This window comes from Antechinus flavipes, chromosome 6 (genome assembly GCF_016432865.1).
Source record: "Antechinus flavipes isolate AdamAnt ecotype Samford, QLD, Australia chromosome 6, AdamAnt_v2, whole genome shotgun sequence".
NCBI classification, from domain to species: Eukaryota; Metazoa; Chordata; class Mammalia; order Dasyuromorphia; family Dasyuridae; genus Antechinus; species Antechinus flavipes.
In genome coordinates, this window is record NC_067403.1 from 256,393,641 (window position 1) to 256,419,696 (window position 26,056).

A 26,056-nucleotide genomic window follows, 5' to 3' on the forward strand; every position below is an offset into this window, starting at 1 on the left:
GCCCAGCGTCTGCTTTCCTGCCCAGCCAGAGTCCTTGGGAGCTTGGGGATCTACGGGGGGAAGTGAGCAGAAATGATTGACGGTGAGGGAGGCATGTGGCAAGGATAATCTGGATGCCCCTTAGCCCTCTGGCCTGGACGGGGCCATCCTGCCTGGCCCCTGCTCCTGTGGAATCCAGAACTCCCTTGCCCCAACTTAGTCACAGAGATCTCAGGCTTCAAATCCTGTAGGGAAGGAGATGCTCCTCTATGGTTTACAAAAGAAGAAACTGAGGTACATGGAGGCAAAGGGATCTGGTACTGCATTATAGGAAAGTAAGGAGACGGTTCCATAAAAAGGCATTTAGGAAAAAAAGACAATGACGGGGGATAGTGAACTTCATTGAACCATACAAATTAGTGTATTAACTTGCAGTGTCGGCGGGGGCGGGGGGGATGGTGGTACCAAGGAACAGCAAATGAAGTCATTGCTTTACTAATGGAGGGTTAAAAAGGAACCACACAGAACCTGATCAGGGCATCACAGGCATATAAAAATGGGAGTCAGGAAGGCCTGGAGTCCATTCTCACTTCAGACTAGTTATGTGAGTTTGGGGAAATCTATTAAAGCAGAGGATTGGTCCCCTTCTGGCTCCAAATGAGCTGAAGTGAAGGTCTTTTACCAGCCAGAGGGATCAGGGAAGACTTTTTGAGGGATGTGAGGATTTAACTTGGGCTTAAAAGGTCAGGATTCTCCCTGATCCTTTATGGGTGAAAGGTGGGTGGGCTGGTGTTCAGCAAAGGAATATGCAGACATAAACAGTGGAAAAGACTGTGTGGAGTTGAGATCTTGGAGGCCCAAAGGATTATTTATACAAATCAGAGAATCCTGGACACTCCAGAGGAGAAAGGGCGGCTTTGCCCAGCCCTGCCTTGCTTCAAAAAAGTCCACTTGTATGTCATGGTGCCATCTCCCGGTGTCCTAATCCCCTTAAAGAAAAAAGAACAAGCCACAAAATCTCTTCGGAGGCCGTCTCATCTAAAATTCTGAGGGGGAAAATGAGGCCACAGAGATCAAGTGAGTTGCCAAAAGACCCCAACAAGTAACAGCAAGACAACTGGACATGGCCCTGGATACAGTGGGAGTTTGGGACAGACAACCATTAAAAAATAAAAAACCAATATCCTTTATACATAGGAAGTCATGTAAAACATCCACATTAGCTACTCCCAATGTATTAATGTTGCTGGTCAGTATCTACCCTCACATCCTTCTCCAATGTCTAAATCTGGAGAGGAGGTAACCAGGGCAAAGTTCTAATTGTGGTAGGGCACTGAGATTTTGACCTCGGAGCTAAATTTATACCCACGGCACTTGGCAGTCAGCTAACGGGAACTACAAACTTTTATGAAATGATTGGTTAAAACAAGATTACAGATGGGGAATGGTTCCAATCCTCCCTGAACTGAGGGCAAACTTTATGAAGCGGATCTCAGTATTGTATCCACTGGCCAGTTCTGCTGGGCTGGGAAGTATCAGACTTCATTGATACTTGAAACAATGTACTAATTCAATACAATCTGATATCAGACGTCATTGCTGGTGCAAAGGCCGGTCCCAGAAGGTTCTGAGAGGAAGTGAGATCTTTGGCCATAGGACTCTGAATCTACCTTCCTGGACACCAGGAGAGCAAATCTTCGAGCTGACAATAGAAAAGCTTAACAGTCATTTTTACCATCCCTCTGAGACTCTTAAGATTTAGGGGAAAAGTTAAGTTCATGCTGGGGATGTCCAAATGTTCATTGATTGGGCATTCTCTTCAATAATGCAGAAAGTAGCCTTTGCATCCTGGGCCCCTTTTGTTTAGGTCCTCCCAAGGTTCACAAGAGGTCCAGCCAGCGTGTGAAAGCCTCCCATCTGTCATCTCTATCACACAATTCTGCAGTGATGTCCTTTAGAGCTGTTTGGGCTCTTTTGTTTAGATGCCACAGCTTGATCACACCTGTCACACACCCTCCTGGTATCCCTGATATGATGATCTTTAGGGCTTCAGAGGCAATGCTGTCACACAGAAACTTTGGTCAGCGTTGGAAAGATCGGTCCTTTGCTGTCATGGGTAACAAGTTTGGTAAAAGAGCAGCTTCCCAAAAACAATTTTCCCCTCTTCAAATCTGGATCCAGCTTACGGTGGATATATTGTCTACCTCAGAAACACATATTGTTGGTCAAGTTCTGTAGGTTACCAGTTCAGATGCAAGTTGAAATCTGAACATAGCCAGCCTTTATTTGATTTTTTTCCCGGGTTTGTGAACAGACCAAGCTCCTCTGGATAGTTAGAAACCTCTTCCAGGAGATTGCAACGTCTTGGGGATTGATCTACTCAACATGTCACCCTCAGACAGGGACATCAAAAAGATTTAACCATTGACAAATGAATCCTTCCTGAAGGACCCTGTGTGGATCGCCATCAGAAAGGCGGATATTTATGGCAAGAAAGCATCTGCCCATTTTTTGCCTCACTGGGTGTTTTTGATCAGAAGGGCACTGACTAGGGTTATTTCAGTTATGATCTAAGGATTCTTGGATAAGCTTCATATTCAGATGGGATGCACCTAATTAAGTAACCGGTGTAAAGGAGTGGGGATTTATTTCAATGGAATGCTTTAAAATCGACAAGAAATCTTTTATTTTCACAACTTTCAGTCAATTGCAAGATGGCATTCTATGGCTGACCATAATTTATAAAAAAACAGCTGCTCATTCCCCTTTAAAAGCCTTAAGTTCTCGATGCCCCAGGCGTACAGATGACCCCGGGCCGACTCTGAGGACGTGGGAGAGGATCCTTATTCACATCTTTTGTTCCAGACCTTTGGTATCTTTCCTTGCTCCATAAATAATTCGTAATTGAGTCCTTCCGTTCCAAATGAAAAGGGAAAGGACAGGGAGGGAACTCTCCTCTGCACAAATCTACTAAACATTTCTTGGGCAAACGCCATAAAAAGGCCACGGCATCCTCATTACGGAGCCCCTTGTGCGGCATTTACAGAAATGCAATCGGAAAGGTTGGGGCCACGGCACGAAAGCTGCCGGAGGGAGCACGGTGGCTGCCAAGGGGCAAAGCTGCCAAAGGGGCGTCCACAGAGGCCGCAGAAGCTTTTCAGGTCGCGCATGCGCACCCACTCCACTCCAGGCGCCATCTTTCGAGCACACAAAGGGTCTCGGCTGAGGCCACCAGAGACCTTACGCAGCCCTAGATCCCTGGTGACGCATGCGTATTTCGGTACCGATGCGTTGTGGAGTGGAGTGGGGGAGGGGGAAGGAACTAGGCGCAGTCCGGGAAGAGGCACGACGGCGAAAGCGGAGTGACGAGTTTACGCCGGAAGCTTCGGGCCTAACTTCCTGTCGGGCGTTGGACCGGAGGACCAGAGCACAACGGAAACGGCGCCCATTGGCTTCCGGCAACAGCCTCCGAGGGGCGGCCCGTAACCCGGAAGCGCTCCCATTCTGCGTCTGGGCCCGGCGGTGACGGCGGCCGGGGTTCGGTGGGAGCGGAGCCGCCATGGGCTCCTCGAAGAAGCACCGCGGGGAGAAGGAGGCGGCGGCGGGGACCGGAGCGGGGGCAGCGGGGAGTTCGGGCACGGGCACAGCGGAGCAGGCACCGCGGCACCGCGAGCATAAGAAGCACAAACACCGCAGCGGGGGCGGCGGCAGCGGGAGCGGCGGGGGCGGGGCCGGCGAGCGGCGCAAGCGCAGCCGGGAGCGCGGGGCCGAGAGGGGGAGCAGCCGGCGAGGGGGCGAGGCCGAGGCCCGCAACGGGAGCGCGCATGGGCGCGAGCGCAGCCAGGCTGAGCCTGCGGAGCGAAGAGTGAAGCGAGAGAAGCGCGATGACGGCTACGAAGCTGGTGAGCGCGAGACCCAAGGGGCCCAAGGGGCCCAAGGGGCGGGGCTGGACCTGAGAAGGGCCAATGGGGAGGCGGGGCCGAGGAGGCCGGAGTGAGGCGGGGCCAATGAACAGCCGGGGGTTGAGCCTGTCCTCCCCGAATGGGCCAGTAAGAAAGCTCCGCGAAGCTGGGGGAGTGGGGGTGGGGGTGGTTTGCTCTGTCCCAGACATTTTCGTACCCGAATTAGTTCAAATCAACAAATGTTAGTTTCATTCTCCTGCGTTTGACACATGGGGAAACTGAGGTCTGAGAAGGGAAGTGACTGTAGGCCAGGGGAAGGGAGTATCTGCCTGACGAAAGTCCTACAGTGTGCCCGGCGCTGTACAGAAAAAGCAGCCCCTGCCCTTGTGGAGCTTACAATCTCTAGACAAAGAGGCTCCAGGCAGAATAAATAGGAAACGGGAGGGAGTGCTTCCTGTAGAGGGTGGGATTTAGTCGGGACTTAAAGGAAGCTGGGCGGCCCAGTAGGTGGCGTGGAGGAAGGAGAGCCTGTCCGGTCTGGGACAGGCAGAGAGAAGGTCCACGATTAGGAGCGGTCGCCAGGAGGCAAAGGGAGGAGGAGGTGAGGTAGGGAAGACTGGATCCCAGGCAGAGGACTCTGGTGGTGGCAGTAGGGAGCCACTGGGACTTGTGGAATAGCGGGGGGCATGGCCGCATCTGGGCCCAGCAGCTATGTCAGTAGTCACATGCATGAGCTGGGGGGGGGGGGAGGGTCGCAGTGTGAGGGAGAAAGGGGACCTGTTGGGGAGGTGAAATGGACAGGCCTTGGAGGTGAGGGATTTATGGAAATATGAGGATTCAATTAGATGATGTTAAAGATACCGTCCAGCTCTGAAACTAGGAAGTCCTGTTGTCCGACTCCAAATCTGGATCTGTTTCTGCTACTTGGCCCAGTTCCACAAAGTTTCTTCAGCTGTGACTGTGAACCTCAGAACTTGACTGGACCCTGGCTAAGACATGGCTCTTGCCTTCACTGAGCTCCAGCTCCATTAGGGATGAAACCTAAAGCTTAGATGAATTTGATGAATGCGGTAAATGTAAACAGGACATAAGGTCAGAGGAGAAAGGTTGTCAACAAGCAGAAAAGTGTTCTTAGAGAAACAGGACACTTAAGTTTGACTAAAGGATGAGTAGGAATTCAGGAAGGGAGAGGCCTGAAAGCTGCTGGCCTGCAGGTAGACAGGGATGATGATAGTTGTTTGCTGGAGAACAGCGGGAGCAAAGATGGAAAAAATGGGCCATTATGAGCTGTCCGAGGATCTCCTACATGGCAGAAATAACTTTACACTTGCCTTCACGTTCTGTGAGGAATTATTGGAGGGTTTTGACTGGAACCATAACTTGCTTTTATCTAAAATGCCACAGATTTACAAAATGTTTTCCTTAGCAACAACTCCATGAGAGAGGGAGTATATTAGCACCGTTTTGCATATGAAGAAGGCGGAGAGCTCAGAAAGATTAGATTGGCTGGCCAGAGGTCACAGGGGAGTTAGGGTACTGCAGGTGGCAGCCATCCTGCTGGTCCTCAGTGGGATTCTTGCTTAGTTAGAGACTGGACTGGAGATCCCTTTCAAGGGAGAGCGACATGCTCTCCACATGCGAACTCTGTTTTATGCTTTGGTAGTGAAACATTTCTAGCCTTCAGCTCTTAATTCATTCTCTGCCAGGACCAGAAGGTGCCTTGATGCCAGGAAGAGAAAAGCTGGGTTTGGGAGCTTAAGAAGTTTTTTTCCTAGAATGGGCTAGAAAGCAAGATGAAAAGAGCAGGGAAGTGAATGTAGCCTTCTTGCCTGTGTTAGGGGCTGTCCTGACTTCGGGGCTTCCAGATGTTGGAGGAGGTTCTTACTCCTTTGAACCCCGGTCAGGATGCCCTCGGAGCAGCACAGGTCCGGAGAGCGCTTCTCAGCCTTTGACCTTTGTCCTCTTTCTTGTTCCAGCCTCAAGCTCCAAGGCCAGCTCTGGAGATGCCTCATCTCTCAGCATTGAGGAGACCAAGTGAGTGCCCGGCGGGATGATCCGGATCAGCCCCGCCTTCCTCTGACCTTTCCCAGCACAGCCTTGTGCTAATGGACCCAGGGAGGCCCAAATTAGTGCAGAGCAGCTTCTCCCCAGTCTCGCTTCTTCTTTAGTATCTGCAGAATTTGGCTGCCTCATAACCGTGGCTATCTCTTGTTTTCAGTAAACTCCGAGCCAAGTTGGGACTCAAACCTTTGGAGGTCAATGCCGTTAAGAAGGGTGAGTGAGACAGGCTGACTGAGAAGTATGGGCCAGGACGAGGGAGGGCGTCGGGGTCTGGAGGAGCACAGAGCAAAGGCCAGAATCGGTGAACTGGCTTTGGTGACCGAGCGCGTGGTCCTGCGGGATATGGGGTCAAGGCTGCGAAACTAGTAGGTGCAGACTCGGCCTAGGGCACACTCAGAGGTTTCTGGAGAGATCAGGGCTGTGGGTGAGCCAGCCTTGGGGGTGGGGATGATTCACCAAGCTGGAACAGGGGGGGCAAGGGGTCACCATCCCCGGGCCCTTTCCTTCCAGAAGCGGCGGGCACCAAGGAGGAGCCGGTGCTGGCCGACGTGATCAACCCCTTGGCCTTGCGGCAGCGCGAGGAGCTGCGTGAGAAGCTGGCGGCGGCCAAGGAGAAGCGGCTCCTCAACCAGAAGCTGGGGTGAGTGGGGAGAGCCTCTGGAGGCGGGCGGGCACATGGACAGCAGCCTATGCAGATGGGAGCAGAGCTGGGGCTGAAAATAGATGTTTAGCAGTGGGAGGAGATCCATCCAATGGGTTGAAGCTTTTTCTCCCATGTTCTTCCTTTAGAAAGATCAAGTCCCTGGGGGATGATGATCCATGGCTGGATGACACAGCCGCGTGGATCGAGAAGAGCCGTCGACTGCAGAAAGAGAAGGATTTGGCTGAGAAGAGGGTGAGAACCTGACCTGGGCAGATTAGGGGGAGGGGCTCTGGAAGCCAGAGTCTGTGGGGCAGATGGGCTTCGTGGGGAGCTAGGGGCGGCTTCTGAGATGTCTACCTCTGTCCAGACGTGTGTGTGTGTGTGTGTGTTGTGTCTGTGTCCATCAGTGATTGCCTTTTCCTGTCTAAATGCTACCTTATCACACTGAATTGCTAGAATCCCATGCACCTCCCACCCATTCCACCCCACAGGCCAAGTTGTTGGAGGAAATGGACCAAGAGTTTGGAGTGAGCACCCTGGTGGAAGAGGAGTTTGGACAGAGACGGAAGGTGAGGCGTGGTCGTGAGGAACGCTTTGGGGGGGGAAGGCGGTATGGAGATGAGTCCTTGGTGTCCCCAGCAGTCCCTGAGTTAGACGGGGCCGCTGAGGCTGCTTTTGTGTCTGCTCTAGGATCAGTACAGTGCCCGAGACCTGCAGGGGCTGACTGTGGAGCACGCCGTTGACTCCTTCCGGGAGGGGGAAACCATGATTCTTACCCTCAAGGACAAAGGTATGGCCAGGAAGGGGGGCGTCTTCAGAGCCTCCGAAGTGGAGGACTGTGGGGGAGAAAGTGGGTAGAGCACCAGGCTATGAGTCGGGGGTGTGGCTGACCCAGGCCCCTGCTCCTCTAGGCGTGCTGCAGGAGGAGGAGGACGTGCTAGTCAACGTGAACCTCCTTGACAAAGAGCGGGCCGAAAAGAATGTGGAACTTCGGAAAAAGAAGCCGGATTACCGACCCTACGCTGAAGATGAGAGCGTGGATGACATGGCCGTGGTTTGTAGGGAGTGATCGAGGGTGGGGGGCAGGGGCCCACAGGGGACTGTGGCTAGCATGGGAAAGGGGGAGCGGACTCGGAGGCGGGGAAGTGGGGCTGAACCGGCTAATCTCCACAGTTTAAGCCCCGGTCCATCCTGGCCAAGTATGATGAGGAGCTGGAAGGGGAGCGACCCCACTCGTTCCGACTCGATCGTAGTGGGGCGGCCGATGGAGCCCGGGAGCGGGAGCTGGAGGAAATCCGGGCCAACCTGCGGCAGCAGGCGCAATCCCTGACGATGACTGGACCCCGGCTCGCCTCCGAGTACCTCACCCCCCAGGAAATGGTGAGTCTCTAGCAGGGGTAAATGGAGGAAAGTGCCCAGAGAACCTTGGGTGGGAGGGGGCTGCTGCCGGTGCTAGGTATGATCTCACCCTGATCTGGCACTCCATGCCCTTTGTGTGAGGAGCCACTGGGCAGGACCCTGGGAAGAGCCCCAGCTGGAGCACCCCAGAAGAGGAGGAAGGGGGCAAGTGGTGGGGTGGGCCTGGAAGTTCTGAGCCGGACTGGCATGGTCACGAGGAAGGCCTGTTCCGAAGGGGGGAAGCTGCATCTGCCAACCAACAAGTCAGGCCCGGATGGTGGGTCTGTGATCCTGTTGGCAGAGGGAGCCCCAAAGGGGGCCAGTCCTGGAGAAGTGCACGGGCAGGTGTTGGCGCTGGTACCAGGCTGCCAGCACTGGGAGGGCAGATGGGAGGAGGAGGAAGAAAGGGTAAGGATGGAACGACAGGAAGGGCAAGTTGGTGAAGAAGAAAAGGCCAAATCAACATGGTGGCAAGTGGACTGGAGACCCCAAAGGGAGGGCCTGGAGGCCAGGGGGAGGGGCAGTAGCTCCAAATTCAGTGAATTGGGTTATTGGCTGGGTCCTGGAGCTTGGGAATGGGGTGGATGGGCTAATGAGATTTGAAAGAAAGGAGCTGTAATGGAGGGCTGTGAAAAGGAGAGGATTTTTTATTTCATCCTGGAGGGGAAGGGCCCGAGCGTGTGTGTTAGACATGTGGTCTTCCTAGGTTGGGGAACAGGGGCATACTGCCAGGCTAATACAGCAACGGGGCACACGTGCAGGCTAAACTCCCCTTTTTTTGTGAGCGTTTCTAAAGTGGCGGATCAGGAATGTTGTAGGGAGTTTACCTGGCCCTTACTTGCCTAGTCTTGTGAAAAAGGGGAAGAGGAGGGACTGCGGGCAAGGGCTCACAAAGGCTTTGAAATTACCTCCAGTGGGTGCCAGCCGAGTGCCAGGGTCAGAAGCCAAATGAGTCTTGACAGGTCAGACTGGAGGAAGGATTAGGGGAATGTCTGATGGAGGAGGTCTCCCTGGACAGGTTTTGGCTCCAGTGGGCCAAGGGGAGTAAAGCTCCAAGCAGAGTTGGAGGAAACCACAGCAGGAGAGGGTCTGGGCACCACAATGTTGAGCTTCGAAGTGTGCAAAAGAAAGCAGGAAGGACAATGAGGGAGTGTCTGATTGACACTCATCTGCAGGTGGTGGCAAAGGACCATGGGTGGGTTTGGGCATCAGCTCTCCAGAATGCTGCTGGGGCCTGGAGGGGGCCTACTCCTGAAGGGAAGGGGTTCAAGAACCTGTCCAAGGTCCTTCCAGAGTTGAAAAAAGGAGACTGGGGTTGGTCACTGGGGCACTGATAAGGTCTGAGGGTCACCTCTGCCTTTCTGCGCGCCCCCCCCCCCCCAGGTGACCTTCAAAAAGACGAAAAGGAGAGTGAGGAAAATCCGCAAGAAGGAGAAGGAGGTTGTGGTTCGGGCCGATGATCTGCTCCCTCTTGGTAATGAGACCAGTGAAGGAGACTTTGGCTCCAGGTAACTGGGGCTGCCCTGATCGGGGAGGGGGAGGGCAGGGGGTGAGCCACCACCCAGGCTCAGTGTTCTCCCCCTCCTACAGGTTGCGGGGGAGAGGCCGTCGCCGAGTCCCCGAGACCGAGGACGAAGTCTCTGGAGATCCCGAGAGGGAAGCCCCTTCCCAGGTCCCTCAGTCCGATGACACCAGAGTGGAAAACATGGACATCAGTGATGATGGTGAGGGGAGGGGCCGGCTAGGGGAGGGGTGGAGAAACACCAGAGGGGCAAGGCTGCCATTGGGGCCATGTCTTCTCCCAGAGGAGGGGGCCCAGGTGACAGGCTCCCCCGAGATCCTGGAGGAGGACGAAGTGGAGGCTGAGCTACAGAAGCAGCTGGAGAAGGGTCGGAGGCTGAGGCAGCTGCAGCAGCTCAGAGACAGTGGGGAGAAGGTGAGAGTCACGGGGGCCTCTGGGCCACGGGGAGGGGTGAGAAAGGCCCGCGGGCACCTCATCGACAGGACTGCCCAAAGCCTGGTACTGTGCGGCCTCCATCCAGCCCCTTCTCTGGGATTGTGGACTCCCACCCCCACTGTAGCCTCTGAGCCCAAGCAGGGAAGACTGACTTAGCCGCCTTCCACTTTTCCAAGACAACTATCACGTCTCCCCTAAATCTTCTCTTCTCTAGGCTAAACATCCCCATCTCCCCATAGGTGATTGAGATTGTGAAGAAACTTGAAACGCGGCGAAACCGGGAGGATGAGGAGGATCCGGAGCGGAAAGGGGCCATCGTGTTCAACGCCACCTCAGAGTTCTGCCGGACCCTGGGGGAGATCCCCACCTATGGGCTAGCTGGCAACCGGGAGGACCAAGAGGAGCTCATGGTGGGTCCTCTTAGGATGGGCCGGGCTGATGATGAATGAGCGGGCCCAGAGTGCGGGGGCTGGGGCACAGGGACTGCTCCAGAGGAGCCTGAGTGGCATCTCTTAACATCATTCTGCTGGTTCCCCCCCTCCTAGGACTTTGAGCGAGATGAAGAAAGGTCTGCCAACGGAGGCTCCGAGTCTGATGGGGAGGAGAACATCGGCTGGAGCACCGTCAACCTGGACGAGGAGAAGCAGCAGCAAGACGTGAGGGAGGGGTCCGCAGAGTGGGCAGGGTGGGGCGGGGTGGGGGGCTTGCACACCCACAATTGACCCAGGCTCCTTCCTCTCTTCCCCCAGTTCTCTGCTGCATCCACCACCATTCTGGATGAGGAGCCCATCGTGAACAGGGGCTTGGCTGCCGCCCTGCTCTTGTGTCAGAACAAAGGTAACGGGGAGGCTCTGGGGAGCCCCACGTGCACGGTCCGGGGAGGGCCTGGGGGTGGGGGGGAGGTTCTAAGGACTTTCTTCCTCAGGGCTGCTGGAGACAACGGTGCAGAAGGTGGCGCGGGTCAAGGCCCCCAACAAGTCTCTGCCCTCTGCTGTGTACTGCATCGAGGACAAGATGTGAGTGTGGTAGGGAGCCCCTGACCCTCGGAGCCGGGGGCCTGGGAGGGGCCTTCAGAGCTGGAAGGGCTTTTGGTGTCGTCCGCCACAGGGCCATCGATGACAAGTACAGCCGAAGGGAAGAGTATCGTGGCTTCACACAGGATTTCAAGGAGAAAGACGGCTACAAGCCGGACGTCAAGATTGAGTATGTGGATGAGACTGGGAGGAAGCTGACGCCCAAGGAGGTAGGGAAGCCTCACTGGCAGCTTTCCTTTAGGTTCCATCTCGAGCCCAGGGTAACAGGTGGAACAACACTATTCTTCAAGAAGTAGGAATTCTTCTAAGACATTCTGGGGGGACATCCTGGGGGTCTTGCTTTCTTTTTAAACCATTCCTTGTATGGGTCTGGTTTCTAGTTTCCATGCCATTGGGCTTTACCTCCTGGACCTTTCCTAATAATGCATTGTTATTATTAAGGTCTTTGTCCTTCCTTGAAACCCAGGCTTCTTGGTGCAGCCCAGAAAGGCCTTCACTGTTCTGGCTGCCAGCTCACGTGCCAGTTGGGTCCCACGTAATGTGGGGAGGGCAAGAAAAGGCAGGATAAAGTCTGGGTTATTTACCCACCCTGCCTCTTCCTGTGACCATCTATATGATCTCATCTGTGTCTGGTCCTGTTTCATCAGTAAAATGAATAGGCCTTCAAGGTCTCTGAGCTCAGATGTTCGGACTTGGCCAGCTCGGCCTCCCCCAGTTAGGAGTCCAACAGGGCTTGGAAAGTGAACTGTCAGAGGAACGGGGGCCTGGGGCCGCGTCCTGTTGCTGTCCACTTTATCTTTGTCTCATCTGCCTTTGGGCGAACAAACCCTCCGTGCCCGCATTGAACCAGTTTTGAAGTAGCCAGCCTCCAGTATTTTGTAGCCCACAAGGGAATCTTGGGACATTTTGCAGAGTGCCCTTGTCTGATGCCTGATCCGATAAGGCCGGTCCCATTTTGGCTGTTGGTGACCATCACGTTTGTCAGTCTTGCCAAGCCTCAGTCACACTACCAGCCTGTCCTGGCATTTGCTACTCCTATTGAAAACGGGGACATCAACTTCTTCTTGGTCCCGCTGCTTGTCCCCTTCTCTGTGAAGATCAGAGATGAGGGTCCGCCTCAGCTATTTTAGGACAGTGAGGGGCGCAGTTCTCTTGAGCTAGGTGACAAACTGTTCTGTTCCTCCTAGTCCAAATAATTCTCCCGAGAGGAAAAAAGCCGATGAAGTGCCAAGTTGTTTTTCTTTGTCCAGATTTTGACTCTCAGCCAATCTTCTCTGAGCTGTGTTCTTCTCCCTTCTTTATCTTGCTCCTGATCTAGCCTCCAAAGCCTCCCCCAGTTCAAGCCTGTGCACCTCTTCTTTTGGTTCTTACTCCCCTGGGCTGCCGCTTCTCGGCATCATGGGAAAGTTGGCTGCTTATCTCTGTGTACTGGGCCATCTTGGGTTTTTCTGCTTGACTGTTTGTGTGGTTCTTGGGAACTCACCTGCCTTTCCCGAACTTAGCGTCTCAGATGTCCTTTGTTCAGCCCTGAATTCTTCCTTGCGTTCAGTCATTTCCTCTGCCTGAAGACATCAATATTAAAGCAGGCCTCAGACATGTCAGGACCGTCTCACCCTGGCTGGTCCTCTTCTGTCCTTGGCCCAGATCTCTTTCTCCTGCACTAGAATGGCTTCCTGAAGGACGTTCTGAACTCCTGTCAGAGGCACAGTCCTTTCTGTGAAGATGAACCGACCTCCTGGTGGGAGGCCTGAGCAGACTTTGTATATAATGTGCCCGAGGTCATGGTCTTCTGTGGGCCACTCTGGGCCCCTGGTCTGGGCCGAAGCACTAAGCTTGCCTGGCCCAGAGCCCCGTTTTGAGCCAGCTCCTGCAAGTGTGCGTTGTATCCTCCTAGCCTCCGAGTCGGTCACAGTAATGCCAAAGCCGGGCAAGGATTCCCGTCCTCGGGGTTAGCCGTGGGCTTCGCTGGTGACTTTGAGACCCATCTTAGCCAAATATCCAAGGCCGCCTCTCCTTCCTCTGGGCTCTGAGGAGATTCCTTGGGACTCTGCCCCCTCCCCCAGTCTCCACCTATGGCTAGGGTTTCACTAATGATGTCATCATCTGGCTTCTGGCATCCTCTTCCCCATCCATCTCTATTGTTCACTATTCCCAAAACTACCAGCTGATCTCATGGGCATGAAGACCCCCTTCTTACCCTTCAAACTACTGAGGCTCAAAGATGCTCTGTGGCTTTCCCACATTTCTTCCCTCAGAGTAGGGGCTTTTGATATAAAATTTGGTGCTTTTTAAAGTCTGTTTCTGTGCCTCCGGTTTTATTTCCCCAAGGCAGAACTAGCTGTACTTGTGCAGGACCATGTTGCCCCAAGCATTCACTGACTGCTCTTTCTGGCCAGGCTTTCCGGCAGCTGTCCCACCGGTTCCATGGAAAGGGCTCAGGCAAAATGAAGACCGAACGTCGGATGAAGAAGCTCGATGAGGAAGCTGTGAGTGGCCAATGGAGTCCGGGGTGGGGTGGGATATCTTCCGTGGCTTAGCCGGGGAAAGGGGACTGAGTGTGAGCTGTCCCCTTTTTACAGCTCTTGAAGAAGATGAGCTCCAGTGACACCCCCCTGGGCACAGTGGCCTTGCTCCAGGAGAAACAGAAGGCCCAGAAGACCCCATACATTGTGCTCAGTGGCAGTGGCAAGAGCATGAACGCGTGAGCAGGGGATGGGGGCTTTCTTGGCTGGGAGGGGGGGAGGGGGAAGTGCCTATATCTGCTTCTCTTTTGCCATCTCTTCCTCATCTCTCACCTCTTCTTTCCACAGGAACACCATCACAAAGTGAAGACGTCCCATTTCCCCAGTCCTTTAATATTAAATAAAAATCCCTACTTATTTTTTCCTCCCTCGTTTAAGTTATGATTCCATTTTTCCCTGCTTTGGGCCTAAGGTGGGGGGTGGGCATAAAAATAAGCGTTGCCTCTGCCCCAGCCCATTCTGAACCACCCCTGCTGGCTGGCGAACACCGGCCAGCCCCACCCAGCCATTCTTTTGGTCTCTCCTTTTCACTGGAGTGAGACATCAAAGTCGGAATCGCTTTACTAGGCACACTGGTACACGTCAATGCACGGCTCTCTCTCAACCCACCAGGGGTTTAATCTCTTACAGAGAAGAGCAGGAGTTCAGGTGGGAGCCCGGCCTCATCCCCATCCAGGGGGTGGGCACACAGAGCAAGCCCATTTATGTCCGTGGAGGTGGGGTCGGGGGGCAGACTCGGCTTCCAGCTGGCAGGGAGGCTGGAGCCTCAGGCCTCCTCCTCGCTCTCCTCCTCGCTCTCCTGGTACTGGACGCGATTGGTGTTGACGAAGAGGTCAGAATCGTCTTCAGAACTGTCGTCTTCAGAAGACTGGGTTTCTCCTGGAAGTTCTGGCTGAGGCGGTCTGCAGGGAGGAGGCAGATGGGAGTGAGAGGGGCTCCCTGGGCCTTTCAGACCTTGTGGTGAAGGAGGCAGACTGGACCCGAGGGCCGGGCTGGACACAGCCCATCTCTGAGCTCAGAGGGGCCGGGGCCAGGGCTTCCTCACCTGTTCCTGCTGTTGCTCTGCTTCTCGGCTACCTCAGAGAAGGCTTCCGGCCTAAATAAAGAGGATGAGGAGTTGGGGTGGGGATGAGCTGGGCCATGCAAGCCCTTCCCCCAGGACCAGGCAGCCCTACCAGAGTCCCTCCTTCTGCAGGGAGCGCACGTGGTCCTTGCAGAGCACGAAGGAGATCTCGGCCTTCACCTTCTCCCCTTCCTCAATGGGGTCCACGATGAGAAAGTCGCCTGTGGGAGAGGGGCCCACTGAGGCTTCGGGGCTGCCCAGAGGGCTGGGGTTTCACGGCAGCCCCGGCTCCCGACCCACCCCTCACCTCTCTTGATCCAGATGTTCTTGCGATACTTGGAGGGCATGCTGACCAGAAAGCGCTGCCCCTGGGCAGTCTCCACTTCGTGCAGGTTGTTGCCAGGGGTCCCTAAAACCTGCCCCATGATGGAAGAGAGCCTGGGATGGGGGAATGAAGGGGGGAGGGGGGACAGTGGCCCAGTGGGGAAGGGCAGTGAACCCTGGATGGGGGAGTGAAGGAACTGTGGCCCTGGTGCAGCCCCCTCCCCAATGACCCAGCAGCAGGGATGGGGGAGTGACACTGGGAGGAAGCTCACCCTCACAATCTGTTGCTGGTCCGAGGGCACCATGTGCTCCCCAAGCACCTCCTGCACCACATGCTTCCTCTTGGTAGCCTGAGACATGCTGGGTCCGAGGCTGTAGATATCAGGACAGACCCCCCACCCCCCCAAGAGGGGTCAATGGCCTGCTGGGGGATTCTCTCAGTGGCGCGCGGGCACACACACACACACACACACAAAACTCTGGGGCCCGAACCCAGCCCCTCCTTTTGCAAATGAGGAAACTTGAGGCATGCGATGGAGGGGCAGGGGCCGCCCCAGTTTCCGGATAATCTCAATGTGTGGGTGCGAGCCGGGGTTGGGCGGTCACCACTGGAAGAGGCGAGGGGAAGGCCTGGGTCGTGGGCCGGGATCTGGAGCCTGAGCCCCGCCTCGCCGCCTGCACGGAGCCTTCCCGTACAGACGCCACCGGTCCTCTTCCCGCTTACCTTCCTCCTGCCGCCGCCGACGCCGCCGCTGCTTCCCACAGACCTCGCCAGCCCGAGCCGGGGACTTCCGGAGACCACACTTCCGGTGCGCAGGCCCAAGGGCTCCCCTCCGGGGCCTCGGAGTCCCCGCCTAACTCTTCCCCCTGGGAGGCAGCGCAGACCCCGGCGCTTCAGTTCCGCCACCACCGCCGGCCCCGAGGTGGACTGAGTGAAGAGCCTCCGGAGGTGCCACGAGTGTGCAGAGCGCCCTTCGCTCCACCGGGAAGAGCGCGGCCGGAGGTCTGGCCATAGAGAAGGAAGGACAGAGCGCACGCCATCTCCGTGGTAACCGTCCGGAAGCACGCTTCCGCCGCAGGAGAGCGTGCACCGTCTCTATGGTCACTTACTCGAACAGAACACGCCCAGTAGAACATTCAGCTCTCGCTTCCTGACGTCCTAGCCATAGTCTGGCCCCGCCCCCTTCCCGCCTTCATTCAAATCGACCATGCCCCGGAAACGACCTCGACAACCCGGAAGCGGAAGCCGGCACACGCCGTGCAGTATTGAGGCAGAGGCGGGAGAGGCCAGTTGCTGGGATTGTGACCGTTACGGGAGCCGGAGCCGGAGCCGGTGGGCGCGCGCGCGGCTTGCGGGCGCCAGGGTCTCGGGCAGGGGTGGGGCGGGAAAGCAAAGAGGGGACGGGGGAGGGTCGGCCGGGTGTTGTGGCCCCCTCCCTCCCTCCCGCTTGGGAACGTGGGGGGCTGGCATGGGGAGGAGGGGGCGGGGTCAGGGAAGGGGCGGGGCCGCGTGAATCCTGCAGGCGGGAGAGGCAGGCCAGCACGTGTGGGCGGGGCGGGCCGTGTGAGCTTTTTTCCCCTTCCCGTCGCGGAACTTGGGGGGCGTGGGCGGGGAGAAAGGGCGGGGCCATGTGGACCAAGCTGTCAAACACGTGCGGGCTGGGCGGGATCGATTCAGTGTGATGGGGGGGGGGGGAAGGAAGAAGCGGGGCAAGGTGGCGGATGCGTGTAAGCATGTGCAGTCTGGTCGGGAGCTGCCAGGGGCGGAACGGGTGCAGTGACTCCACCTCTGGCTCCTCCCCTGGAGCCTTCTTTCCCCCCAGGGGTAGTGGCCAGCAGGTCAGAGAAGCCATGACGACCTCCCAGAAGCACCGGGACTTCGTGGCCGAGCCCATGGGGGATAAGCCCGTGTGCTGCCTGGCGGGCATCGGAGAAGTGCTAGGCAAGAAGCTTGAGGACAAGGGTTTCGACAAGGTCCGGGCCCTCGGGTTACACAAGGGGAAGCCGAGGTCGGGGAGGGAGCCGTCTGAGCGCCCGCCGTCCCATGGTTGGTTTGGGGAGCCAAGTGTACACGTGGACATGCAGAATCGCAAACCCCAAATGATTCCCAAGGGCATGGATTCTTGGGGAAGCCTCAGAAAGGGAGCCATGGGGCACGGAGGCTGTTGTCAGTTCACTTTTGAGCCTCAGTTTGATACCCGTCTCCCCACCCCATTTCTCAGCCAAGCAGGAGAGCGGAAGCGGCACTGTGGGCTAGGACAGTATTTGAGGAGGGGAAGGGGTCGGCCCTCTGGGAGGTGGTCCTTGGACACTTGGATTTGAGTTGGAAGGGAAGAGAGAGCAGGGAGCGAGAGACGTTCTCACGACTGTGACTGAGCTCCAGGACGTTCCCAGGTGCCAGACCAGGCCGGCTCGGACGCTGACCATCCCCTCCCGTCCCAGCAACATTCAGAAAGCTGAAAGGGGACGACGTGTGCTCAGTGCCGGAGCCCAGGCCTTTGTTCTGTCTCATCTCCTTTATTCTGTCTCTTCCAGGCCTATGTGGTTCTAGGCCAGTTCCTGGTGCTGAAAAAAGACGAAGACCTCTTCCGGGAGTGGCTCAAAGACACCTGCGGGGCAAATGCCAAGCAGTCTCGGGATTGCTTTGGCTGCCTTCGAGAGTGGTGTGATGCCTTCTTGTGAGCCCTGTGCCTGGGGGCCGGCCCCCCTTTATCCCTCAGATGGGGCTTCACAGTTAGCACCCCCAAGTGGGAAATCCTGTCCCTCCTTCCCTTCCCACTCCCAAGAAAAGGAAAGATTTTTGCTGCCGCCCCTACTTGGGACACCTTCCCCCTCCACTCTCGTTTTGACACAAGTCTCCCTGCCCGCACCTCAGCATGTCTCCTGTCCCGTAAATTCCAGTGGCGATAGTTATTAGCTTTCCTGGGTGGGTCTCTGGAGTGACTTCCCCACTCCCTAAACCCCCACTTCTTGTTTCTTTTATGCCATTTGGATAGTTTTGGCAAAAGAACATTCACTGCCATTGTAAAGAGTTTTTTTAAAACCAATAAAAGTCAGCAGCCTTGACATCTGGTCTTAGTGTGTGGAATAGCAAGTGGGGAGGGAGGTGCGACAATGGGGTAGGGGGGCACCTTGCAGGCGGCCAGTCTTCAAAAACAGGCCTTTACTGCTTGCCATCTAGGGGAGGGGGTGGAGGGAGGGAGGGGAAAAAAAAATCGGAACAGAAACGAGTGTCAATATAAAGTAATTATTAAATAAAAAATTAAAAAAAAAAAAAACAGGCCTTTTATCCACTACCAAGTCAAACTGCAAACCTGGCCACCTTCAGGCCACGGGAGTCAGTGTCTTGGGACTTGGGCAGATATGTTGGTGTCCGAAGTCCTCAGTTAAGGGGGGTGGGAAGTTTGTACAGTTTCCTCCTAGGGCGGAGGTTTCAGGTGTGCCCACGTACGTGGTAAAGGCAGAGGGGTCCAGCGGTTAGTGGTGGGCAGCTCAGGATGTGGGTCATCCGTCACCTGTTGAGATGGGCCGTCTGCCAAGTCCAAGGCCTGACTGATCGGAGTTTCCTGTACTAGATTAGCTGGGGGTGGGAGCGCAGATGTTCACCTTCAGAATGACTGCAGGGAGGAAGGTACCATTCCTGTGTTAACCACACCATTCCGGGCATAAGAAAACACTTGAATATTTGGGATGGAGCCAGGGGACCAGGTGCCAAGGAGGAATTGAAGCTCGAAGGACATTTCAGTTCCATAAGGAAAAAAATGCTTGATGGGAAAAATAATTCACCATCACTGATCTGCCCAAAGAACGTCACATTTTCTGTCACAAGAGAAACATCCTTGACTCCTGAACACTCCCCCTCGCCCCAATTCTGTTATCACATGGTTTGGAAGCAAAGTCCTGGCTTTAAATTATTCCCCCATTGTGATCGGTATAACTAAGCAATTCCCTCTCTGGACACCGACTTCCTCATCCTTTACAAATTGGAGTGTTTACTTCCAGCTCTAGACCTCTGATCCTGTGGGACTGATAGCAAGAGGAGAGCGGAGGTTGGATTTCTAGTCCCGTGGTGGCGAAGGAATGTCCCTGTGGCTAAGTTGGGTAATTCAGACTCCCACTGCCTCCAGGAAGCCTTCCCTGACTCCAGCCCACACTGACTTTTCCCCTTTCTGTTACCTTCCCCAGTCTTTCTGTTGCTTAGACACTGAAGTATTGTCCTGTTCTGGGACTCTTGGGAGGATTGAGCAAAGGGGTGAGACAGAATCTGCCTTGAGGTGGTGAGCTCGGGGAGCCAAGCCTTGGTGGGGGGCTCAGGAGGCCGGCGGTCCCCATTTTGCAGGTTCTTGGCCCAAGTTAGGCTGATAGGAGATACGGAGAGTGATGGCAGCTGGTCCCTGTGTTCCGCTGGTGGGGAAAGGGCAGCCCAAGATCCTGTGGCCACTTGTGATGTTAGCTGGGATCGTGGCTTTGGAAAGTGTGAAGCGGCCAGAGGATGACAGGACAAAGGGCTCCTGTTTGGTTGGACAGGCCTGGGTGGACTCGTGGGAAAGGGTGAGCCAGCAACTTGCTGCTCCCTGCCCAAGGGGCTGTTATCTGATCTTAGGCCCACAGGAATCCTAGGCTGGGCGTGATCTCCAGGAGGAGAGGATGGGGCTGGGCTTTCCTATAGGCAAATATTGACTGAGCACCCACTCTGCTCCCCAGTCTTGCCCAGCCTTGCCCAGCCCGACCTTTTCAGTGCCCTCCGCCCGCACCCTGCTAGCAGTTGCCGGCCTAGGCTTGGTTGGAACCATCTGGAACTCTAGCTAGAGCTGGGCAAGGGCCCTTCTTTGGGATCTGAGGAGGTTCAAAGGAGCCCACCAAGCCCCCCCCCCCATATCCTTATAGGCGTATCGAGTCCTTCCTTGGTATCCCGCAGACTGAATGGGGGCTAAGCCAGTGACAGATGGGGTTCGACCCTGCTGGTTCAGAACCCAGGATTCCCACCGTAAGGGTCACTTGGATTCAAGCATCTCCAGAACCCAAGGAAATAACGTGCTGACCTCGGTGGGGCCTCGGTGGGGCCTCGGTGGATAGGCAAACTGGCTGAGGGGAAAGGTCAGGAAAGGTCTGGAGCCTGGTAACAGCTGGATGACCAGAGGCGGAGCATCAGCACCCAAACACACTTCCTGTGCTGAGGAGAGAGCTAGGACCAGGAGGCCCGGACCGGGATTCTGGGTACCAGGTCATGTGACTTCCAAATAGTTTGTGGAGGTTGGAAAAGAAGGGGAAATCACATAGGATTGAAGGAGATGAAGTAGGCCCTGGAGAGAACAGGACGGGGACACAGAGGAGACACATGGGCCAGATTTCAGAGAGAACTGTACAGCCTGCCTGGCTCCCTAGACCTTGTTAAATAAGGAATGATGAGCCAGCCTTCAGAAAAAGGGGGTCAGCGGGGCTTCCTCCTTCCCAAGAAGGCCACACCAGACTTGGGGCCCATTTCCTCTCCTGACAGGGGGACATCACGGGCCAATCAAAGGAATAGGATGATAAACAGCAAAGCCGCCAACAAAATACTCAAAACTGCTAAAAGAACCCATTGCTAGCCCCGGTGCTAAACTTGTCTGCGGGGGAAGGACCAGAGGCAGAAGTAGAGCGTCCCGCCTGGGTCTGACCCCAGCTGGGAGGGTCGGGGTGGGCCAGGCCCAGATCTGAACACACCCCCGAAGGAAGGCAAAAGCCCGAGAACTGACTTGGGGGTTCCCACTCTCCCAGCTCTGTATTTCTGACTAGCGGAACAAGGTTGCCCACTATCGCCATTCCTATTGGATTTCGTATTAGAAATGTCAGCTTTAGCAACGAGAAGCAAAAGGAATTAAAGCGGGCAACGAGGAAATACAACTATCACTGCAGATGATGTGACAGTAATTGGAGAATCGACTACAAAGTTCCTACAAACAACTAACGACTTTCGCCAAGTTGCAGCATTCAGAATAAATCTGTTTCCCGCCCCACGAGCCGTCCCTTGGAATAGAGAAAGGAGCCAACTGCACTTCACGAGGCGAGGCTTGACCCGAGCGTGACGCCTTCAGTGCTCCACACCCATAGTCCTTCACCTCTGCAGAGAAGGGAGGCAGCTCCAGCCTCAGATGGAGGCAACTTTAGCAGCAGTTTCTCAGCGACCATTTTTGGCTCTTTAATCGCTATTGTTCTCTCTTATACAATGACTTCATTGTTGGATCTGTTACCTTCCCGATCCTGCTTGTTTTGCTTTGCACCTGTTCATATAAATTTTCCCATGCTTCCATTTTCAATGTTCTTACGACATAGTAATACGCGATTACACTCACGTACCAAAGGGGCAGCCGGGGGGTCTAGTGGATAGAGCGCTGGTGCTGGAGTCGGGGGGAACCGAGTTCAAATCTAGCCTCAACCGCTTTTTGACACCTATCAGTATGGGTAAGTCACCCAATACTAATATGCTGGGCAGGACCCCTAAGCAGACCCAATTGCCACACACACACACACACAGGCAAACATGGCGCCTTTGCTCAGCTATTCTCCAATTAATGGACATCTATCTACGCCTCCCCTTTCTCCAGTATTTCTGCTACACAAAAAGGGGTGCAATAAACATTTTGGCGCCTGGAGCTTTTCTTTTTATCACGAACCCTTTGGAAAATACGCCTCGGAGCGGGATCTCTTGCCCAATTTTGTCCAACTCGAAATTGCTTTCCAAAATGGTTGGACCCAATTTGCAAGTCCCTCAACGGCGGATCAGTGTGTCTAATTTTTCAAATTGTTTAATTTCCATTTCTCTTACTACTAATGGTTTGGGGCAGTCTTTTATTTATTTGTTTGTTTGTTAGTTTTTTGGTCAGTCTTTCATATGGTGTTAACGATTTGCAAGAGAAGATGAAATTTCTAGCCAGCCCTATTAGAAAATAAGCTACATGGGGCAGCTAGGGGGCGCAGTGGATGGAGCACTAGCTCTGAAGTCAGGAGGACCTGAGTTCAAATGTGACCTCAGACACTTAATACTTCCTAGCTTGTGTGACCCTGGGTGAGTCACTTAACCCCGATTGTCTCAGCACAAATATATATATATAAAAGCTACACGAGGGCAGAGACCATCTTGCTTGCTTGTATTTGTAACTTGATGCAGTGTCTAGCACTTAGTAAGCATTTCATAAATGTTTTCTTTATTTATGTCATTTTATAATTTATTTATCGATAACATTAATTTCTCATTACACAATTCCGTTTTGTCCAACAAATATTTATTAGGGTCATGAGTATTAGAGGCTGGTGGAGCGAGTAAAACGAAAAACCCAAATAAAAACTGGCCGGCCCTGTTCCCAAGGGGCTTCTGGTCTCCCAGGGTGTACGGTCAGTACAGAGCAAGGACAAGATCTCACCAAGTCCCGGCGAGAGCCGAAGCCAGAGGGGGAGGGGAGGCGCCATGGGCAGCGGATGCCACCTGAAGGATGCTCCCGGGAAGCCAAGAATTCCAGGGGAGGGGAGCTGAAAAGGGAGTGCTCCCGATGTGGGCGTGGGGGGTGGAACACCGGGCGCCGGAAGAGCCAGCGCCCGTGGGACTGGAATGGAGGGGGAATGGAGGGCAGTCTTTGGAAGTCAGAGAGACCAGGAAAAAGGGGGGAGATGACGGAAGGCTCGGGGGATAGCGCATCAAGGTGGGATGGCCTAAGAGTTAGGAGGAGGGAGGACTGAGCCCGGGTACCAGGTGGAGAACAACTGGGCCAGAGCCTCCAGGGCAGGAAGGGCTGGCCGAGCAAACAGCTGGGAATCCTGCGCCCACAGGGACAGGGCCCCTGCCTCGACGGCACCGCTCTTTCCAATGTTCGCTGATTAATAGGCAGCCGGGCCTTTTCTGCCTCTAGGAGCATGGCGAAGGATGTTTGGGGAGTCGGGGACCTTGTTTCTGCCTTGGACCCCCCGAGTCCCAGAGTGCTGAGGATGGAGGGTTAGGGGCCCTTTCCTTCAACTGAAATCTCAGTCAGAAGGGTCAGGAGGCAGAGGCCTTCCCCGGGACCCTTGTCCTGGGCAAATCATGGCCCTTTGTGGGGCGTCGTCCATAAGGAGGGGCTCGGAGCTCCCTCCTTCCCTCTGTGTTTCATGGGTCGTCACCTCTGTCTCCCCTGTCATTGCTGCTCACTTGGGTCCTGCTCTCCATGACCCTCCTTGGATTTTTCTTGGCAAAGATACTGGGGTCCACCACTTCCCTCTGAGGCCCGTTTTACAGATTACGGAACGGGGGCAGGCAGGGTGAAGTGACTTGTCCAGGACCACACAGCTAATGAGTGTCTGAGGCCAGATTTGAACTCAGGAAGAGGAGTCTTGCAGGCTCCAGGCCAAGCAAAGCCCCTTAAGGGGGATAACACATAAAACAGACTCAAGGCAAACACCACATTTTCCTGGAAAGGACTCTGAGGGTGTGTGTGTGTGTGTGTGTGTGTGTGTATGAGTTTGTGTGTTTGGACAGGGAGGTAGGAGGGAGAGAAAATAAATGTTAATTGAAAAAACAATTTTTTCCAAAAAAACGATCTTGCTGTAATAAAACCCAGCTTCACTCATGTCCGACTTTCTGTGACCCATTTGGACTTTTCTTGCCATCTCCTTTTGCTCATTTTATGGATAAGTAAACCGAGGCAAGCAGGGAAGTGACTCGTCCAAGCTAACCCGGCTAGGAGGTGTCCGGGGCTGCTCCGCAGCGATCGGTCGGCCACAGTTCGGATGTAGCAGCTGGCGGCCCTACAGCCCCCGGGGAGAAGGGGGAGCGTCCCCGGCCCTGTTCTGCCGAGCTGTGAGCGATGAGAGAGCGGCTGCTTGAGATCCGAGGCCTTTGGTCCCTTATTAATGAGGAAAGGGCTCTGGGTTTGACTGGAGGGTAGGGAAGCTCAGGGCCACCCCGTTCCCTGGAAGGTTCCTCCTCCCCTCTCCTGACTGGCCTCGGGGACCCACAGTGTTTCTGGGACCAGGCTGGGTCAGGTAGTCCCTTTCTTTTCCCATTGGAAGAGCAAGCTGAGGTCCCAGCCCAGAAAACTCCTGGACTGCCAGATGTTTCCGGGGTGCAAGTGAGAGAAAACCCCTGCTCTTGGGCGGGGCCGAGACCACGGCTGCCCTCTGTCACGATTGGGGCTCGAGCCAGAAGGGACACATTCCGCCTTGGACAGATGGGAAAACTGAGGCCTGTGAGGAGTCAGGAAGTTCGGCCTTGTGTGCTAGGCTGCTCCCCTTCTCCCGTGTCTCGTCCCCCTTTGATCTTTGTAAGCCCCCCTCAGATGTCCTCCTATGGGTCTCCTCAGGCCCCACCCTCGCAGACAGTAATCAGAGGGTCACTGGGGCCTGAATCCCGCCAGACTCCTGGTGTCTGTGAGTGAGACCCCTCCCCCCTGTTAGGAGGAGGGGGATCCGTGACCCAGGGAGCGGATGGGGGCATAAAATGGAACAATAACAAAGAAAGCAAGGATTCCGGGCATCCCGGCCTGCAAAGACCCCGGGCACCCTCGGCCTGCAAAGACCCCGGGCACCCCCGGCCTGCAAAGACCCCGGGCACCCCCGGCCTGCAAAGGGCCCCGGGCATCCCCGGCCTGCAAAGGACTCTGGGCACCCCCGGCCTGCAAAGGACCCCAGGCACCCCTGGCCTGCAAAGACCCCGGGCACCCCTGGCCTGCAAAGGACCCAGGGCATCCCCGGCCTGCAAAGGACCCCGGGCGCCCCCGGCCTGCAAAGGACCCCGGGCACCCCGGCCTGCAAAGGACCCCGGGCACCCCGGCCTGCAAAGGACTCTGAGCACCCCCGGCCTGCAAAGGACCCCGGGCACCCCTGGCCTGCACAGGGCCCCGGGCATCCCCGGCCTGCAAAGACCCCGGGCATCCCCGGCCTGCAAAGGACCCCGGGCACCCCCGGCCTGCAAAGGGCCTTCCTCATGTGAGGGATGTAGAAGACCCTTACCCAAAATGAACTACTCAGAGACCACTCAGTTTATTTGTTGTTTATTAAACCTCTGCAGGACGAGCCGTCCCATTGGGAGATAAGGGACAGAAGGTAGGAGAGCTAAAGAAGTAGTAAAGATACCCAGCTCTTAGACAAGAGATGACATCACAAGGATGCACTGGGAAGGGCAGGGGGAGGCATCTAATTGGTTGTTGCTATCCGGAGAGATGGGTCTGATGCGCTGAAATTCACAAAGAGGAGTCTTTGGGACCCCAGAGCCAACACTAACCGCTGCACCACCCAGCTGCCCTGCCAGGGGAGGGGAATACAGAATACAGAGATCTGGGGGGGGCGCTAAGGGGACAGGAGGTCAGCAGAGATCTGGGGAGCAAGAAGGAGGGCCAGGGAAGGAAGCTTCAATGCAGGAGACTGGGACAGAGTCACCCCCTTCACAGGAACCAGGACTCTATTGATGGATAAGGGAGGGAGAAGGAGCAAGAAGCAGAAGGGGCTTGGAGAGCAGAGCAGATGAGGAGACCCTAACCCTGTGCGATGCCCCGAGCCGAGGCCTGGGAATCCTGCTGCTGGCTGGGTCCAGAGTCCTTGAGTGGGGGACTCCTCCGCTTTCCCAGGATCCTCTCCTGCCCTTTGGGTTTCCCAAACCCCGTCCGGCTTTGAGAGAGAGGGTGGGAGACATGGATTTCTCTCCAGATTACTGAAGGGAAGAAGCCAGCTTGGGGGGGTAGGGGGAGTTGGGGGGGGACGGCAGCCCCACACATCCCTCCCCCTGCTCGCTTTCTCTCGGAGATCCAGGGCTTTCCCATGGGAGCAAGGTCATCCCAGGGGGCTTTGGGAACAAGGTCATTCGTCCCCCCCTCCCCCCCGCCCCGGGCTTTGGGCTGCAATGGCTTAAGAGCAGTGAGGTCCTTCTGGTCTCCTGCTGGACACGCGGACGTCCCAGGGAACGTCCTTTAGCACAGAGACCCGGCAGGCGGGTCCAGATCAACGCTCCTTACGGCCTCGCTCGGGACACTGGGTAAGTCGGGGCACCTGGTGCTGAAGGGGCTGCCCCCCCCGAGTGCTCGCCCAGCCCTCCCAGAGGAAAGCCCGGCTCCCCCAAAGCAGCTCCGGTGGCGGAGGAAAGGTTGGAGTCGGGGACCTGGACTTGAATCCTCAACTGCCGCGGCAGCTCTAAGTCCCCGAGCACGTCGCCGGACCAAACCTGTCCTCACTT

At 55.6% G+C, this 26,056-nt stretch overlaps 3 protein-coding genes across 4 annotated transcripts; 2 read left to right on the forward strand and 1 right to left on the reverse strand.

Annotated features, from left to right (window-relative positions):
* The first annotated feature begins 3,523 nt into the window (after positions 1 to 3,523).
* On the forward strand, positions 3,524 to 13,860 carry SART1 (spliceosome associated factor 1, recruiter of U4/U6.U5 tri-snRNP). The gene is made up of 20 exons (XM_051967515.1): positions 3,524 to 3,881; positions 5,858 to 5,915; positions 6,100 to 6,155; positions 6,453 to 6,582; positions 6,732 to 6,837; positions 7,077 to 7,154; positions 7,276 to 7,375; positions 7,497 to 7,639; positions 7,759 to 7,965; positions 9,367 to 9,491; positions 9,574 to 9,707; positions 9,789 to 9,919; positions 10,180 to 10,350; positions 10,486 to 10,596; positions 10,690 to 10,777; positions 10,866 to 10,956; positions 11,048 to 11,183; positions 13,371 to 13,460; positions 13,554 to 13,675; positions 13,785 to 13,860. Exons 1-20 carry the CDS (start codon positions 3,539 to 3,541, stop codon positions 13,801 to 13,803), a joined length of 2,439 nt encoding a protein of 812 aa, XP_051823475.1. The 5' UTR covers positions 3,524 to 3,538; the 3' UTR covers positions 13,804 to 13,860.
* A 179-nt stretch (positions 13,861 to 14,039) lies between these two features.
* Positions 14,040 to 16,073, reverse strand: EIF1AD (eukaryotic translation initiation factor 1A domain containing). 2 transcript variants are annotated; one of them, XM_051967518.1, is made up of 6 exons: positions 15,608 to 16,073; positions 15,156 to 15,255; positions 14,867 to 14,975; positions 14,672 to 14,780; positions 14,542 to 14,592; positions 14,040 to 14,398 (listed from the first exon to the last, which is right to left on the reverse strand). In XM_051967518.1, exons 2-6 carry the CDS (start codon positions 15,240 to 15,242, stop codon positions 14,263 to 14,265), a joined length of 492 nt encoding a protein of 163 aa, XP_051823478.1. In that variant the 5' UTR covers positions 15,243 to 15,255; positions 15,608 to 16,073; the 3' UTR covers positions 14,040 to 14,262. The 2 variants fall into 2 exon arrangements, with proteins under 2 accessions (XP_051823478.1, XP_051823479.1); XM_051967519.1 differs by lacking the exon at positions 15,608 to 16,073 and having other exon boundaries at positions 14,867 to 14,997; positions 15,156 to 15,237.
* A 27-nt stretch (positions 16,074 to 16,100) lies between these two features.
* Positions 16,101 to 17,949, forward strand: BANF1 (BAF nuclear assembly factor 1). The gene is made up of 3 exons (XM_051967520.1): positions 16,101 to 16,216; positions 16,707 to 16,857; positions 17,419 to 17,949. The coding sequence occupies exons 2-3, from the start codon at positions 16,735 to 16,737 to the stop codon at positions 17,563 to 17,565; spliced, it is 270 nt and encodes an 89-aa protein (XP_051823480.1). The 5' UTR covers positions 16,101 to 16,216; positions 16,707 to 16,734; the 3' UTR covers positions 17,566 to 17,949.
* Positions 17,950 to 26,056: the final 8,107 nt, after the last annotated feature.

What these genes read in the sequence shown, in the direction of transcription:
- BANF1 (XM_051967520.1), top strand. Translation starts at nt 16,735, where the DNA reads ATGACGACCTCCCAGAAGCACCGGGACTTCGTGGCCGAGCCCATGGGG. An exon ending in AGGACAAGGGTTTCGACAAG is followed by an intron (nt 16,858 to 17,418) that starts GTCCGGGCCCTC and finishes TGTCTCTTCCAG; the next exon opens with GCCTATGTGGTTCTAGGCCA.
- EIF1AD (XM_051967518.1), bottom strand. Translation starts at nt 15,242, where the DNA reads ATGTCTCAGGCTACCAAGAGGAAGCATGTGGTGCAGGAGGTGCTTGGG. An exon ending in GAACATCTGGATCAAGAGAG is followed by an intron (nt 14,781 to 14,866) that starts GTGAGGGGTGGG and finishes CCTCTCCCACAG; the next exon opens with GCGACTTTCTCATCGTGGAC. An exon ending in CTGCAGAAGGAGGGACTCTG is followed by an intron (nt 14,593 to 14,671) that starts GTAGGGCTGCCT and finishes CTCTTTATTTAG; the next exon opens with GCCGGAAGCCTTCTCTGAGG.
- SART1 (XM_051967515.1), top strand. Translation starts at nt 3,539, where the DNA reads ATGGGCTCCTCGAAGAAGCACCGCGGGGAGAAGGAGGCGGCGGCGGGG. An exon ending in AGTTTGGACAGAGACGGAAG is followed by an intron (nt 7,155 to 7,275) that starts GTGAGGCGTGGT and finishes TGTCTGCTCTAG; the next exon opens with GATCAGTACAGTGCCCGAGA. An exon ending in AGAAGCTCGATGAGGAAGCT is followed by an intron (nt 13,461 to 13,553) that starts GTGAGTGGCCAA and finishes CCCTTTTTACAG; the next exon opens with CTCTTGAAGAAGATGAGCTC.